The sequence below is a fragment of the Cololabis saira genome, chromosome 12, assembly GCF_033807715.1.
Source record: "Cololabis saira isolate AMF1-May2022 chromosome 12, fColSai1.1, whole genome shotgun sequence".
NCBI classification, from domain to species: Eukaryota; Metazoa; Chordata; class Actinopteri; order Beloniformes; family Belonidae; genus Cololabis; species Cololabis saira.
Window position 1 is genome coordinate 37,462,959 of NC_084598.1, and position 13,288 is coordinate 37,476,246.

The following is a 13,288-nucleotide window of genomic DNA, read 5'->3' on the forward strand; positions in this document are numbered from 1 at the left end:
GAAACGTACGAGGAGCTTAAACAGCTGATACGTTCAAAAATGTCCTCCAGACGCTGTTAATAAACTCAGAGGGTCTGACAGACAATAGTGGACAGACTGAATGTGTAGTAGTCCAACATATGAGCTGTAGAGCTCATTTACTGAATAACTTCTTACTGTGGCTGAAATCAGTCAAACCAACGTTTGCTTCCTTTGACTACCGTTAAATTTAATTTCAACAAATACAAGTTTACCAAATATAAAACTCTGAACATGGAAAACATCTTTTTCTAGGTTTTTGATATCATGTCTTAATAAGTCTGTTAAGATCATTTCATCCAGGTGACAGCAAGACATAAGGTGCAACAAATAATGTCTTTTTATGGTTTTCAGAGTGTAAAAATAAATATAAATACATGTGTGTTGAAGTAAGAACAGTGAATTAAAGCTGCCATCACCTTTCTAATTCTCATCTATGTGGAGCCTGTAAGATGATGATGATGATGATGATGAATTGTAATTTATCTGTAAATGTTGATGATGAAAATGAGGAAATAAACACACAGAAGATGATGAACAAGTGTTGATGAAATGAATGATTGATCAGAGAGACAGCTGACTGATCAGATGGAGCAGCAGGAGGAAGAAGTCCTGCTTGTTATTCTGGTCCAGACCAGGTTAGCTGCACACCAGAGATCTCCATGGTAACGTATCCAGCCCTGCTTCTGTGACAACACTGAGATTCTAACGTTTGTACCGACGGAGATATTCAAACACAACATGTTCCAGTAACAAGTTGTTCATCTGCTTGTTCAACACTTGAAACTAGTTTTACTTCATGAAATATTAGACATCAGTTCATCATGTTTTTGTGTCTCTGACATTCAAACAAATGCTTCATTTTCCTTCATACAAATGAATGAGTTGACATTTGTCTCAGAATTCCTCCTGACATGTTTGTTTGTGTGGAAACTGGAATAATTTGTCTGCACAACATGAGTTTGTCTGGATGGATCCACTGGTGGAGCTGCAGAGCTGAAGAGCTGAAGTCACTACGTCTTTATTGGAGCAGCAGCATGATGTCATGAATATTGATGAAGCTCTTTTTCACTGGTTCTGTTGGACTGTTGGAACCTGCATCCTGGTGGCTTCAGCTCACATCTTTTATTCTTCATTCAGGTTGAAGTACTGCGGTCTGTCAGAGATCAGCTGTTCTTCTCTGGTCTCAACTCTGAAGTCCAACCCCTCCCATCTGAAACATCTGAAACATCTGGACCTGAGCTTGAACCAGAACCTGCAGGATTCAGGAGTGAAACATCTGTGTGGTTTCCTGGAGAGTCCAGACTGCAGACTGGAGACTCTGAGGTCAGACATGTTTTATTTGTGTGTTCAGATGAATGTGATGTGAAAGTTGTGTTGACACTAACCTGCAGACATCAGGCTGATCTCCTGCTGATCCACACTGACCATCTGACTGCTCTGGTTTCTTCTTCTCTGCTTTAGTCCTCCAACAGTTTGTTTCTCCTTAAACTTCCTCTTCTGATTTATTACATGAAAACTAAACATCTGAATGTGTCAGACAGGAACAACTGAACAACCAGAGATGTGTCTGAACTTGGAATAAAACATCTGAACAAACAAGAATTAACTGGGAAATAAGAAAAATACATATTAACCAACATTTAAATAGGTAATACTAGAAATTAGCTTTTTATAAGTAGTATTCTATTCAGAAAAATGTCAATTATATCTTGATCTTAAGGTCTTTTAATAAAACAACTGAATATAAAGTTCCCAGATTGATCCAGGATTACATATTGTATTCCAGACCTCCAAAGTCATCTCCAGCTGCTTTTTCTCTGCTGCTTTTTCAAATGTTTTCCAAGGTTGGATTAATTTCATCGCTGATCATCTTGATGTAGTTTTTCTGGGACAGTTGGGAGGTTTGTTGCATGAAAGTAGAAAGAAGAAGTCCAGGATGTGTGAGAAAGGCTTGACATATCCTCCTGAGTTCATCCTGGATGATTCCGCTGCAGGAAGACGATCCAGGATGAGAAGGTGCAGCTATGTCAAGCCAGGTTGAACTAATCCTGGTACGTGCACGTTGACGTCTTCCTTAAGCAGACCGTGAGGTCGGTCCCAGATGTCCTGATTCAGAAATGGAGGACGAGTGTTGCTGATGTTTCAGCGAGTGAACAACAGCTTCTAATGGAAACGTACGAGGAGCTTAAACAGCTGATACGTTCAAAAATGTCCTCCAGACGCTGTTAATAAACTCAGAGGGTCTGACAGACAATAGTGGACAGACTGAATGTGTAGTAGTCCAACATATGAGCTGTAGAGCTCATTTACTGAATAACTTCTTACTGTGGCTGAAATCAGTCAAACCAACGTTGGCTTCCTTTGACTACCGTTAAATTTAATTTCAACAAATACAAGTTTAAAAAATATAAAACTCTGAACATGGAAAACATCTTTTTCTAGGTTTTTACTATCATGTCTAAATAAGTCTGTTAAGATCATTTCATCCAGGTGACAGCAAGACATAAGGTGCAACAAATAATGTATTTTTATGGTTTTCAGAGTGTAAATAGAATAGAATAGAAAGCCTTTATTGTCGTTATAATGATGTAATGAGATTAGGCAGCAGGTCCATAAAAGTGCACATATGTAAAGACTATGTAAAAAACAAAAAATAAAATAAGAAACAGGAAATATAAATGTATATATACAAAAAACGAAATATAAATACACAGGTGTTGAAGTAAGAAAAGTGAAATAAAGCTGCCATCACCTTTATAATTCTCATCTATGTGGAGCCTGTAAGATGATGATGATGAAGATGATGCTGAATTTTAATTTATCTGTAAATGTTGATGATGATAATGAGGAAACAAACACACAGAAGATGATGAACTAGTGTTGATGAAATGTTTGATTGATCAGAGTGACAGCTGACTGATCAGATGGAGCAGCAGGAGGAAGAAGTCCTGCTTGTTATTCTGGTCCAGACCAGGTTAGCTGCACACCAGAGATCTCCATGGTAACGTATCCAGCCCTGCTTCTGTGACAACACTGAGATTCTAACGTTTGTACCGACTGAGATATTCAAACACAACATGTTCCAGTAACAAGTTGTTCATCTGCTTGTTCAACACTTGAAACTAGTTTTTATGACATGAAATATTAGACATCAGTTAATCATGTTTTTGTGTCTCTGACATTCAAACAAATGCTTCATTTTCCTTCATACAAATGAATGAGTTGACATTTGTCCCAGAATTCCTCCTAACATGTTTGTTTGTGTGGAAACTTCAATCATTTGTCTGCACAACATGAGTTTGTATGGATGGATCCACTGGTGGAGCTGCAGAGCTGAAGAGCTGAAGTCACTACGTCTTTATTGGAGCAGCAGCATGATGTCATGAATATTGATGAAGCTCTTTTTCACTGGTTCTGTTGGACTGTTGGAACCTGCATCCTGGTGGCTTCAGCTCAGATCTTTTATTCTTTATTCAGGTTGGAGCGCTGCGGTCTGTCAGAGATCAGCTGTTCTTCTCTGGTCTCAGCTCTGAAGTCCAACCCCTCCCATCTGGAACATCTGAACCTGAGCTGGAACAACCTGCAGGCTGGATATGTGAAGCAGCTGTCTGACCTGGTGGAGAGTCCAGACTACCAGCTGCAGACTTTCAGGTCAGTGGAGGTTGGAGTCGGTCCTGCTGCTTCCAGCAGTTTTCTACTAAATCCAGCTGATATCAAATCAAAGATCCAGTGTTTCCAGTGAAGCTGCAGCTTCTCAGCGGCTGCTTTCCCCAGTAAAGCTGTGAGAGGAGGATGATGACAGGCTTCAGGATCAGATGATCCAGATGTTGGTTGTGGACCGGTGTTGTGTTTGTGTTCATGTGTCCAGAAATAAATGTGTATTCCAGCTGACAGCCTTCCAGGATGTACAGACTGCTCCACTGCAGCTCTGAACACTCTGAAGTCCTGGATGTGCTGCATCACTGACTGACAGCTGGTGGAGGGAGTCTCTGCAAACACTCCTTTATCTCCTCTCTTCTTTCTTCTTTTTCTCTCCAGATGTAGAAGATGAGAGTGAACAGGACGGTGTTTGTGCTGAGAGGATGAGACGTGTCCTGATGGTCCTCAGAGGTTCAAGCAGAACCAGTTTGTGTGGACAAACTCTGACTGGACCGTGATGATGATGATGAAGATGAAGATGAAGATGTACCTAGTTTCTGAATTCCAGCGTTCTACAAACTTCTCATATATTCATTTAGTTCATGTTAAGTCAAAAAGTCTTTATTGTTATTATATTATTGGTAAAAAACAGTACATCAAAATGTAGCCTTTAATTTGAACTTGAGGCTCGTTCAACATTGTTCCTCAAGCACTTTGTCTAAAGTCTGGATGAGTTCTAGTACGGAGGAGCCTACTACTAATGTACTGATGGATAAATGTCTTTCGCTGCCGTGGCGGAGCTGCTCAGCAGAGCAGCCATCTCCTCCACCGAGTCACGTGACTCCCCCAGTGTTTTCTTTTTATTTACATGTTTCCGTTTCATTCCAAGTTTTCCTTTGTTGTTGTTGTGTTTTCAGCTTCGTCAGGTTCTTAAAGTTTCTCTCCGCGTCACTGATGAAGAGAGAGAGTGAAGAGATCCGTGGAAATAGCAGCGTTTGTTCATGAAACACAAAACACAAATGAACTTGACTTGGTCAATGAATGTTCCTCAGTGTTTGTTCCAGTAAATATTGTAAATGTTTTCTGGATATTAAGATGATTGTTAACACTTCAAAGAAAGTCAAAATTCTTCAGTAAATCTTGTATATTTTCTCTTGTTCAGTTTACTGTGGTTAATAAGTGTTTGTCTGTGATTAGTCTCAGTACCAGGAGCGTCACCGACCATCACAAGGCACTTTTTATTCTCTTGTTCACCATCAGCACAAATCTGACTTTTATTTCACAAGAGAGATCATTTCACACTCTCTTTCTTTTATTGTAATACTGACATAGATTAAACTCTCATTTTACCACAAACTGCACAAAACGCTTGAATATGCGTCAGATATGAAGAAAGAAACCAAAAAGTTTTATGAACTGAACTGAATTAAAACACGAATGTTCAACACTTGTTGATCGATAGTTGAAAAGGTTCTTGTTAATGGAGGAATGGTAGGGGGGTCTGGTAATTGGATAGTCAATTTGAATGAGGAGCCATTTACTGAGTTATCTGTGGGGGTTATGACGTCCGAAACACCTGCCAGAGTTGTCTGGTACCCTCTACGGAGCCACAAACACGGTTCTGATGTATTTGTGCAGAACCCAGGTAACCCCGCCTGAGGTGTTACATCAAGAATGGTCTCTGGAACCTGTGAGAGCGCAGATGGTGGGGCTACATTTCCAAGTGCGATATACCAGAGATGTGTCTGTACCAAGTGGAGAGAGATCAAGAGATGTGTGGTGGGACTTACTGTGGTAGGCAGGGCTCCAGACTAACTTTTTCACAGGTAGCACTGGTGCCACCTAGCTTTTCATTTAGTAGCACCAAAACAAATTAGGTAGCACCATATTTTTAATTGCACATAACATATTTAGAAACACTACAATAGTATTTGTACTTCGTTACTTGACACTTCTGCTCATTTGCAGTTTTCCGAGAGTATTTATTTTATTTATTTATGCTTAAATACCAACTAAATGAAATAAAATGATAAGAAAAGAGGTAAAATAATAAAAAGCACAAGTTGTTAAAAATAAGGGCAGTAGAGTCCAGCAGTATTTAATTTAAGAGTTCGCTTCAGTAAACAGTAATGTTTTTAGGCCTGATTTAAAGGATCTACAGTTGGAGCAGACCTCAGGTCTACAGGAAGTTTGTTCCACCGGTGAGGAGCAGAATAACTGAACGCTGCCTCACCTTGCTTGGTTCTGGTTCTTGGGAACCACAACAAACCAGATCCAGATGAACCCCAGGGGTCTGGGAGCTTCATAGGAACTAACAGATCAGGCATGTATTTTGGTCTCTGATTTGGATTCTTTGGTTTCTTGGTTCAGATTGTTCCATAAACTGATTCCTTTCCCAGAAACACAACGTTCCATCAATTTAGTCCTGAATCTTGGTTTTTTTAAAGATCTCTGTTCATTTTAAGTTATACTTGCTTTCTCTTTTTTCAAATCTTTTCTAAATGTTGATTGGTAAAGTTTTTTTATGAGCTTTAAACAAAATTTGCAGAATACTATAGTCTACTATATCGTTTTCTACTGATTATTCTTATGGCTCTTTTTTGCAAAATGAAAATTGACTGAATATACAGGACTGTCTCAGAAAACTAGAATATTGTGATAAAGTTCTTTATTTTCTGTAATGCAATTAAAAAAAAAAAAAGTCATACATTCTGGATTCATTACAAATCAACTGAAATATTGCAAGCCTTTTATTATTTTAATATTGCTGATTATGGTTTACAGTTTAAGATTAAGATTCCCAGAATATTCAAATTTTTTGAGATAGGATATTTGAGTTTTCTTAAGCTGTAAACCATGATCAGCAATATTAAAATAATAAAAGGCTTGCAATATTTCAGTTGATATGTAATGAATCCAGAATGTATGACATTTTTGCATTACAGAAAATAAAGGACTTTATCACAATATTCTAATTTTCTGACACAGTCCTGTATGTTTTACAGGCATTTCCCCAAACTTCACCAATCACCCTTTTTATTTATTTTTTTACAAAGTAAGCTTGTGTCCTGTTGTAAATGGGTTTCTGTGCAGCACTGTATTGGTCCCGTGTCTCTCCACAGTTGCCATGGTGATCAAAACCCAGACTCCAGTAGTGAACGCCCGCCTGAGGTCGGAGCAAAAGCTCCACTGCCAGTTTGCCGTTGATCACCGCCAGAGCGATGGATAAAACAGAGTGGCGACAGTTCCATAGGACTCCGTTGTAACCCGCACTTCCGGGTTATGGAGCCCTCTATAGTTCCATAAGTGGCGTCGATCCCGTTGGATCCCGTTGATTTCAGTGGCCGCACGTCGAGAAACTCCTGAGTTAAGGCGATGAAATACCGACCAATTTTAAGTCATTATGTGTAGTTATTATATCGGAGGCGTTTTTTATGTTAGATATGAATTTTTTCAATTTTTAAATTCATACATTTAATAGGCCAAAACATTGCACAGTGGTTTAAACACTGCGGCAGTAGATCACCGGTTACCACTGAATTATTTATATTGTTAACCTCTGATTTAAAAACAAATTACATGTTTATATGGGATGTTGAGTTTAATTATTTTAAAGGTAATCCTGAACGAGCCTTGTGAAGTTTCTGCTGTCGATAGACTCCACAAGTGGGGTAGCTGTAAACAGTACTCGAGTTGTAAAAAACAATCAGGGGGGATGGTGGATTTTATCATATGGGGACAGATAATTTGTGCTGATTACAAATAATATAATATATTACAAATAATAGCAGTGACCAAAACAGCTGCAGAAATACTGCAGGAATGACATAGCAGCAGTTAAATGCAGCCTTCTGTAAGCTTTAAATATCCACTGGGCTTACATCAAATACATCAAAACACAACAATAAAAAACACTTTTCTGAACTTATCAATATGACTCTGTCCTTCACAGGATAAGTAACATGGATCACTGCAAAAACTCACAATCTTAACAAGAATATTTGTCTTATTTCTAGTTAAAATGTCTCATTTTAGTAAAAAAATCTCATTACACTTAAAACAAGACTCATCACTGGAAAAAACAACAATTTTCATCTGTTTCAAGTAGGTTTTCAGTAGTAGAAAGAGTAGAAAGTAGAAAAAGTAGAAGTAGAAAAATCTGCCAGTGGAACAAGATTAAATCTTGTCCCACTGGCAGATTTTTCTACTTATTTCAAGTGAAAATTTACTTGAAACAGGTGAAAATTGTTAAATAAGTTATTTTTCTGGTGTTATTTTTCTGGTGATGACTCTAAATGTTGAAATAGCAGTAAAACCACATTCATTGATGAAATGACATATGGGATGGAAAGGGGGGAAGGCAGTTTTACAGGGGGGATGATTTGGACCCTTTTTATTTCAGGAGGGGATGCCATCCCCCCTCATCCCCCCTCAACTCCAGTACTGCCTATAAATTACATAAGCAGCAAAATAATCTTGTGCACCCAAATGCTGCACAGCCAACCATGGTATGATCACTGTTCTACATACAATAATAAATATTTAAAAAAAAAAGCTTGTCAGATGTCACCTTGATTATTATTATTAACATTTCTGATTGACTGAGAGCACAGTTGTTAAATAATAAAATAAAACTTAAAAAATACAACTTTCCTAACAAATTGTGCACACAGTGTAGGTGAATACTTTGTAGTGGTGTGTATATTTAATTGACACTTTTATTTTGTTGGGTCAAACACTACACTGGACATCTTTTTAAAAAGGGGCTTAAAACTGTTTTGTTCAGGAAGGCTTTCCCTGGTCTTTTATAGACGTTTTTATGCTTTTTACTCCTGGTCTTTTATGTGTCTTGATTTTATTCCCTTTGTTTATGTTAGCACTTTAAGATTATTTTATGAAAAGTGCTTTACAAATAAAATGTATTATTATTATTATTACACTGATTACATATTAAAGGTTTAATGGTCCATCTTGCCCCTTAGCAGGTATTCTAATCAAATATATGCTCATATTCTCTGTAAGTGTGTAAAAGCAGCTTGTGTTCCACTGTAAGAAAAGACATTTCGTAGCCCCACCTTTGTTCTGCTGTCCTAATGCTGGAATAGTCTCTGTTAAATAAAATTGTTCTTCTGTAATGAAAAACATATTTTTCTGTGATGTAAGAGCCTTCATACATTTTCTTTTAATTATTTTACTTGTTCTCACTGATATAACTTGCTCTTAATAAATCGCTTACATTAATCTCATGTAGCTACACAAGAGATACATTGCACCAGATTAGAGTTCAATTGTTAATTTTTCTGCAATCCATGAAGTGAAGTTTTCCCTCCCCCCCAAAATAACACAGAAAAGCTTGTCTGATTACGCTTTTAGTTGTGATCCAGCCATTCAATACACGTAACTGACATTGATGTATTCCCAGTGATTCATTATCAGCTGCAAATGTACTTGTGTACGGTTTATTTTAATATTTACCGGTCAAAAACGAGCTCACTGCTGTCTGTCCCATAGACTAACATGACAGCGCGGCTTTGTTTTGGAACTCGCGGGGCTTCCATGAACCACGTGACCGCTCTGGCGGCGAGAACAAAAGTTGTCGCCACTCTGTTTTATCCATCGCTCTGATCACCGCGGGCCGAACGTGACGCTGGAGTGGCACCGGCAGCACCGCGGAGAGAGGTCCAGGCTCTTCAGCCACGTCAGCCGCTCAGGGCAGACCCACGGCTCCGGTGTGGCGCTGAAAGGCCTGGCGGGAGGAGACGCCTCGTACACGCTGCCTTTCACCAAGATGATCAGCGAAGGAACCTACATTTGCTCCGTGTCTGTCGTTCCACTGTTTGCCAGTCTGGACGTCAATCTGCACATTGAAGGTGGGAGAAAAGTCACAGGTCACAGACTACGCAATGATCTGAATGATCCTATTAATATTTAAAGCTCTGATTTCAATTTCAATTCAGTTTTATTTATAAAGCAACACAAGTTGTCTCTAGGATCTTTCAGGGCCAGAACATGACCCCTGATCAATTATTACATAAACAATGGCAGGTAAAAACTCCCCTTTAGGAGAGAAGAAACCTTGAGCAGGACATGATTAACAGTCACAGAGTGATGATTATTAATTACATATAAATATATAATAAGGTATCTGTTGGATTTTATTACCTTTATCAGTAGATGTAGATTAATAAGCTATCACGGACAAAATATGCCCCAAATAAAAAGGCCATAATAACATTTAGGACAAGCATTTGACAGAAATTCAAAACATTATTTATGTTTTCATTGTCTTGAAATTAGAAGTTGATGTGCTTCGTTTTGTCAATGGCCCAAAAAGGTCAAAACAATAACTGATTAAAGTGATTTTTAAGCTCTTTAAAAGTTATCATCACATGATAAGGTCAGAAATAATAGTGTACAATTGCTTTGTCACTGTATTATTGTCTACTGCCCTTATTTTTAACAGCTTGTGCTTTTTATCATTTTACTTCTTTTCTTATCATATTATTCTTAATTTTTTTAAATACCGTAACTTATTTGTTATTTAATGTCTAATTATGTCTTGCCGCTTTTAATGTCAATGTAAAGCACTTTGAATTACCTTGTGTTGAATTGTGCTATATAAATAAATTTGCCTTGCCTATTAAAGTAGATTTTTCAGGTGTCCTGTGTTACAGGTGAGGATTTAAAACATTTTTTTTTTTTAGGTCACCCAAGTAAACGTATTTCTTTCTTACATTATGAGGATAATTAGTATTTACTTTACTGTTTTAATACTGTTACACACTATATTGTGTAACAGGAATATAAGATTGTGCTTTTAATAGCAAAGTAAAACAGCAAGCCTGTAGGTAAACTGTTTCTTTTCATCCTTTACTACTCATAGATTGAAAATTAAAATCAACACGCTTTGCTGTTATTACACCAGCAAGTAAAGAAATACACACATGCACAAATAATTATGAATTTTTTAATCGACAGTAATAATTGTCGTGCCTCGTGTCCTCAGAGCCGCCCCGGGTTTCTCTCAACGTGGGTCCCACTCTGGTGATGGAGGAGGGGAAGGAGCAGAAGATCATGTGTGAGGCAGAGAGCTACTATCCTCTGGATGTGGACATTACGTGGTATGAGCAGGACCCGCGAGCGTCGCGTCAGCGGGTCGGTGCGCCGCTTCCCGTGATGCTGGAGAATATCCTGATGTCCAGCCACAAACACAACACGGACAGCACCTTCTCCGTGGCGGCTTTCTTTTACCTGCAGGCGTCTCTGAAGTCTTCGGGGAGGCAGTTTACGTGCAGCGTCACCCATCAGTCCTTGAGAGTGCCCATCAAGCAGAGCTTCATCCTGGAGGTTGAAGGTAAGGAGAGGTCGCGGTATCTCAGTTCTTGCTGTACTGTGAGTTACCACCTGGTGGCAGCAGATTGTCACATCTCTTTATCTGCTTTCTCCACGGAAGAGCCATCCAGTTGGATGTTGAACCTCGCTCTTGTCTTCTTGGTGTTCATACTGTTGGCCGTTCTGGCTGTGATGCTGCCTCGCCTAAACTCAGGTTAGTGAGGGATAACATAATAACCCCGTAACGTCTATATAGAAGCTAATATGAAATCATTTCAAGACTAACTATTACTGTGACATTTGACGTTTTGATGGTCAAAAGAGTAACTGTACTTTATTTTCTCTACAGCAAGAAGACAGGTACGGGTAAAAAGATATGAAAACCTTATTTTATGTCTTACAACCGATATTGTTGTATGTTGATGTCTCACTGACGTGTTTGTACCTGCATGTGTGTTTCTGCAGAAGAAATTCTACTGAGAGAACTTGCCGCCATGACAAGAACCAGAAGTACCAGTGAAGACAAACTATGTCTCAGATTTGCGTCTTAAACTTTTGGCGAAGACGGTTGATGAAGCAGGTTCTAAACTACTTTTGTTTACGTTTGTGTGCAGTGAATTTCTGTAGATAATCAGGAAAGCCTGGAGGTGACTTTCAATGGTGTGAATGTACTGTTTTTGATCAGGTAGAATAGATTGTTTGGTGAAAGAGGCTTTGAGTGGACTGACATTTACCTGGTAAATGTTGGGGCGTCCAAACTAGTCATTTTGAAATGACGGGGGCCCGTCCCTCATAATGGCTGCAATGACTAATCAAATATATCCATCCCGTGACAAGTGGGGGGGAGACAGGATGGAGAGTTGGGGTTTTCTTGCAGAGAAAATAAAGTGGCTTAATTTTCTTCATTTCTACATACATTGGGACTATAGTGACACTAGGGCTGCAACTAACGACTATTCTGTCAATTCGTCAACTACTACTGAAATGCTTAGTCGACTAATCGGATTATGACCCAAAATTATTAAATGGCTCTTATTTTTATTTAGATTTTGCATGAGATTGTTTGAATGATGCACTAATTATAAATTAATTAATTTCATTCAAAAATACATCTTTGAATGATCTTTACTGCCAGACTGTGATGTTGCATCTGTCGCTGCCATATTGTTTACCGTGCGCTGTACTCTACAGCGCATGTGCAATTCTCAGCAGAGATAGAAAGGGAGGGACATGCCTCACTCTGTTAATTTTTTTGCCGACAATAGTCGTCTAAGACAGTGGTCCTCAACCTTTTTTCAGTGATGTACCCCCTGTGAAATATTTTTTCAGCCAAGTACCCCCTAACCAGCGCAAAGGACTTTTGGTTGTAAAAAAAAGAGCTAAAACAGAGCACTGTGCCATCAGTAACTGATTTATTAAACATAAAAATATTGCTGCTATGCTTCAACCACGACTCCATCGTTGGTCCAAGTGATTGACAGGTGAAGCCAGGTGGCATTTGACAGGTTAGGTGGAACCATCCTGGTGTGGGGGATACTCTGCGGTTTTAGGATAATAAGTTGAATAGCCTACTCCTGAAGATAAAATTCATTTTATGAATTAAGACTTATATTTTCCTCAATTATTTATGAAATAATTATTTTTAAAGGATTTTGCATGGATGCTACTTTTTAAATATATGTATATTTTAAAATCTCACGTACCCCCTGTAGTGCCTTCACGTACCCCCAGGGGTACGCGTACCCCCATTTGAGAACCACTGGTCTAAGACAATTTTATCATCTATTTTGGTGGACAACGCCGACCAATCGTTGCACCCCTAACTCAACAAAGTAATTCATTTTATGAAACTAGAAATTTTCATCATTTTTTTGTATTTTATGTGTGATCAGACTTGGGAATTCACTGTTTATTTTTTCTTTTATTCATATAGTTTTTTTTAAAGGGTGTCACTTTGTGCTTTTGCTGCTTGTCTCAATTCTGTTTTGATCCAGTTCCTCTTCATATTTCTTCTGACATTAAAGAAAACAAAAAAAGCTCAAATGCTGAAGGAGAAATGTGAGCTTTAAACCGTATTTGAAGCATTGTTATCGCAGGCCTGGTTTTTTTCCTTGAATTCAACTTTTATATTTTCATCAATCCTGTGTTCACTTCTTTATGTAAACTTTTTATGTTCACTGTCAACAAATGAAAATCACGTTGCAGATCAGTTTCTGGTTCTGTCTCCCATTTGTCCAAAAAAAAAATGCCCAAGAAAAATAAGTGTTTCCAATGTAAACATTTATTTCAAATATAA

At 38.4% G+C, this 13,288-nt stretch overlaps 1 protein-coding gene and 1 long non-coding RNA gene across 2 annotated transcripts; both read left to right on the top strand.

The window, feature by feature from the left end:
- The first annotated feature begins 3,513 nt into the window (after positions 1–3,513).
- Positions 3,514–4,817, top strand: LOC133457463 (uncharacterized). Its single transcript, XR_009783860.1, has 2 exons — positions 3,514–3,672; positions 4,060–4,817. It is a non-coding gene; the product is annotated as an uncharacterized LOC133457463 (long non-coding RNA).
- A 582-nt stretch (positions 4,818–5,399) lies between these two features.
- Positions 5,400–11,472, top strand: LOC133456421 (tapasin-related protein-like). The gene is made up of 6 exons (XM_061734896.1): positions 5,400–5,454; positions 9,246–9,530; positions 10,667–11,014; positions 11,114–11,206; positions 11,342–11,352; positions 11,458–11,472. The coding sequence occupies exons 1-6, from the start codon at positions 5,400–5,402 to the stop codon at positions 11,470–11,472; spliced, it is 807 nt and encodes a 268-aa protein (XP_061590880.1).
- Positions 11,473–13,288: the final 1,816 nt, after the last annotated feature.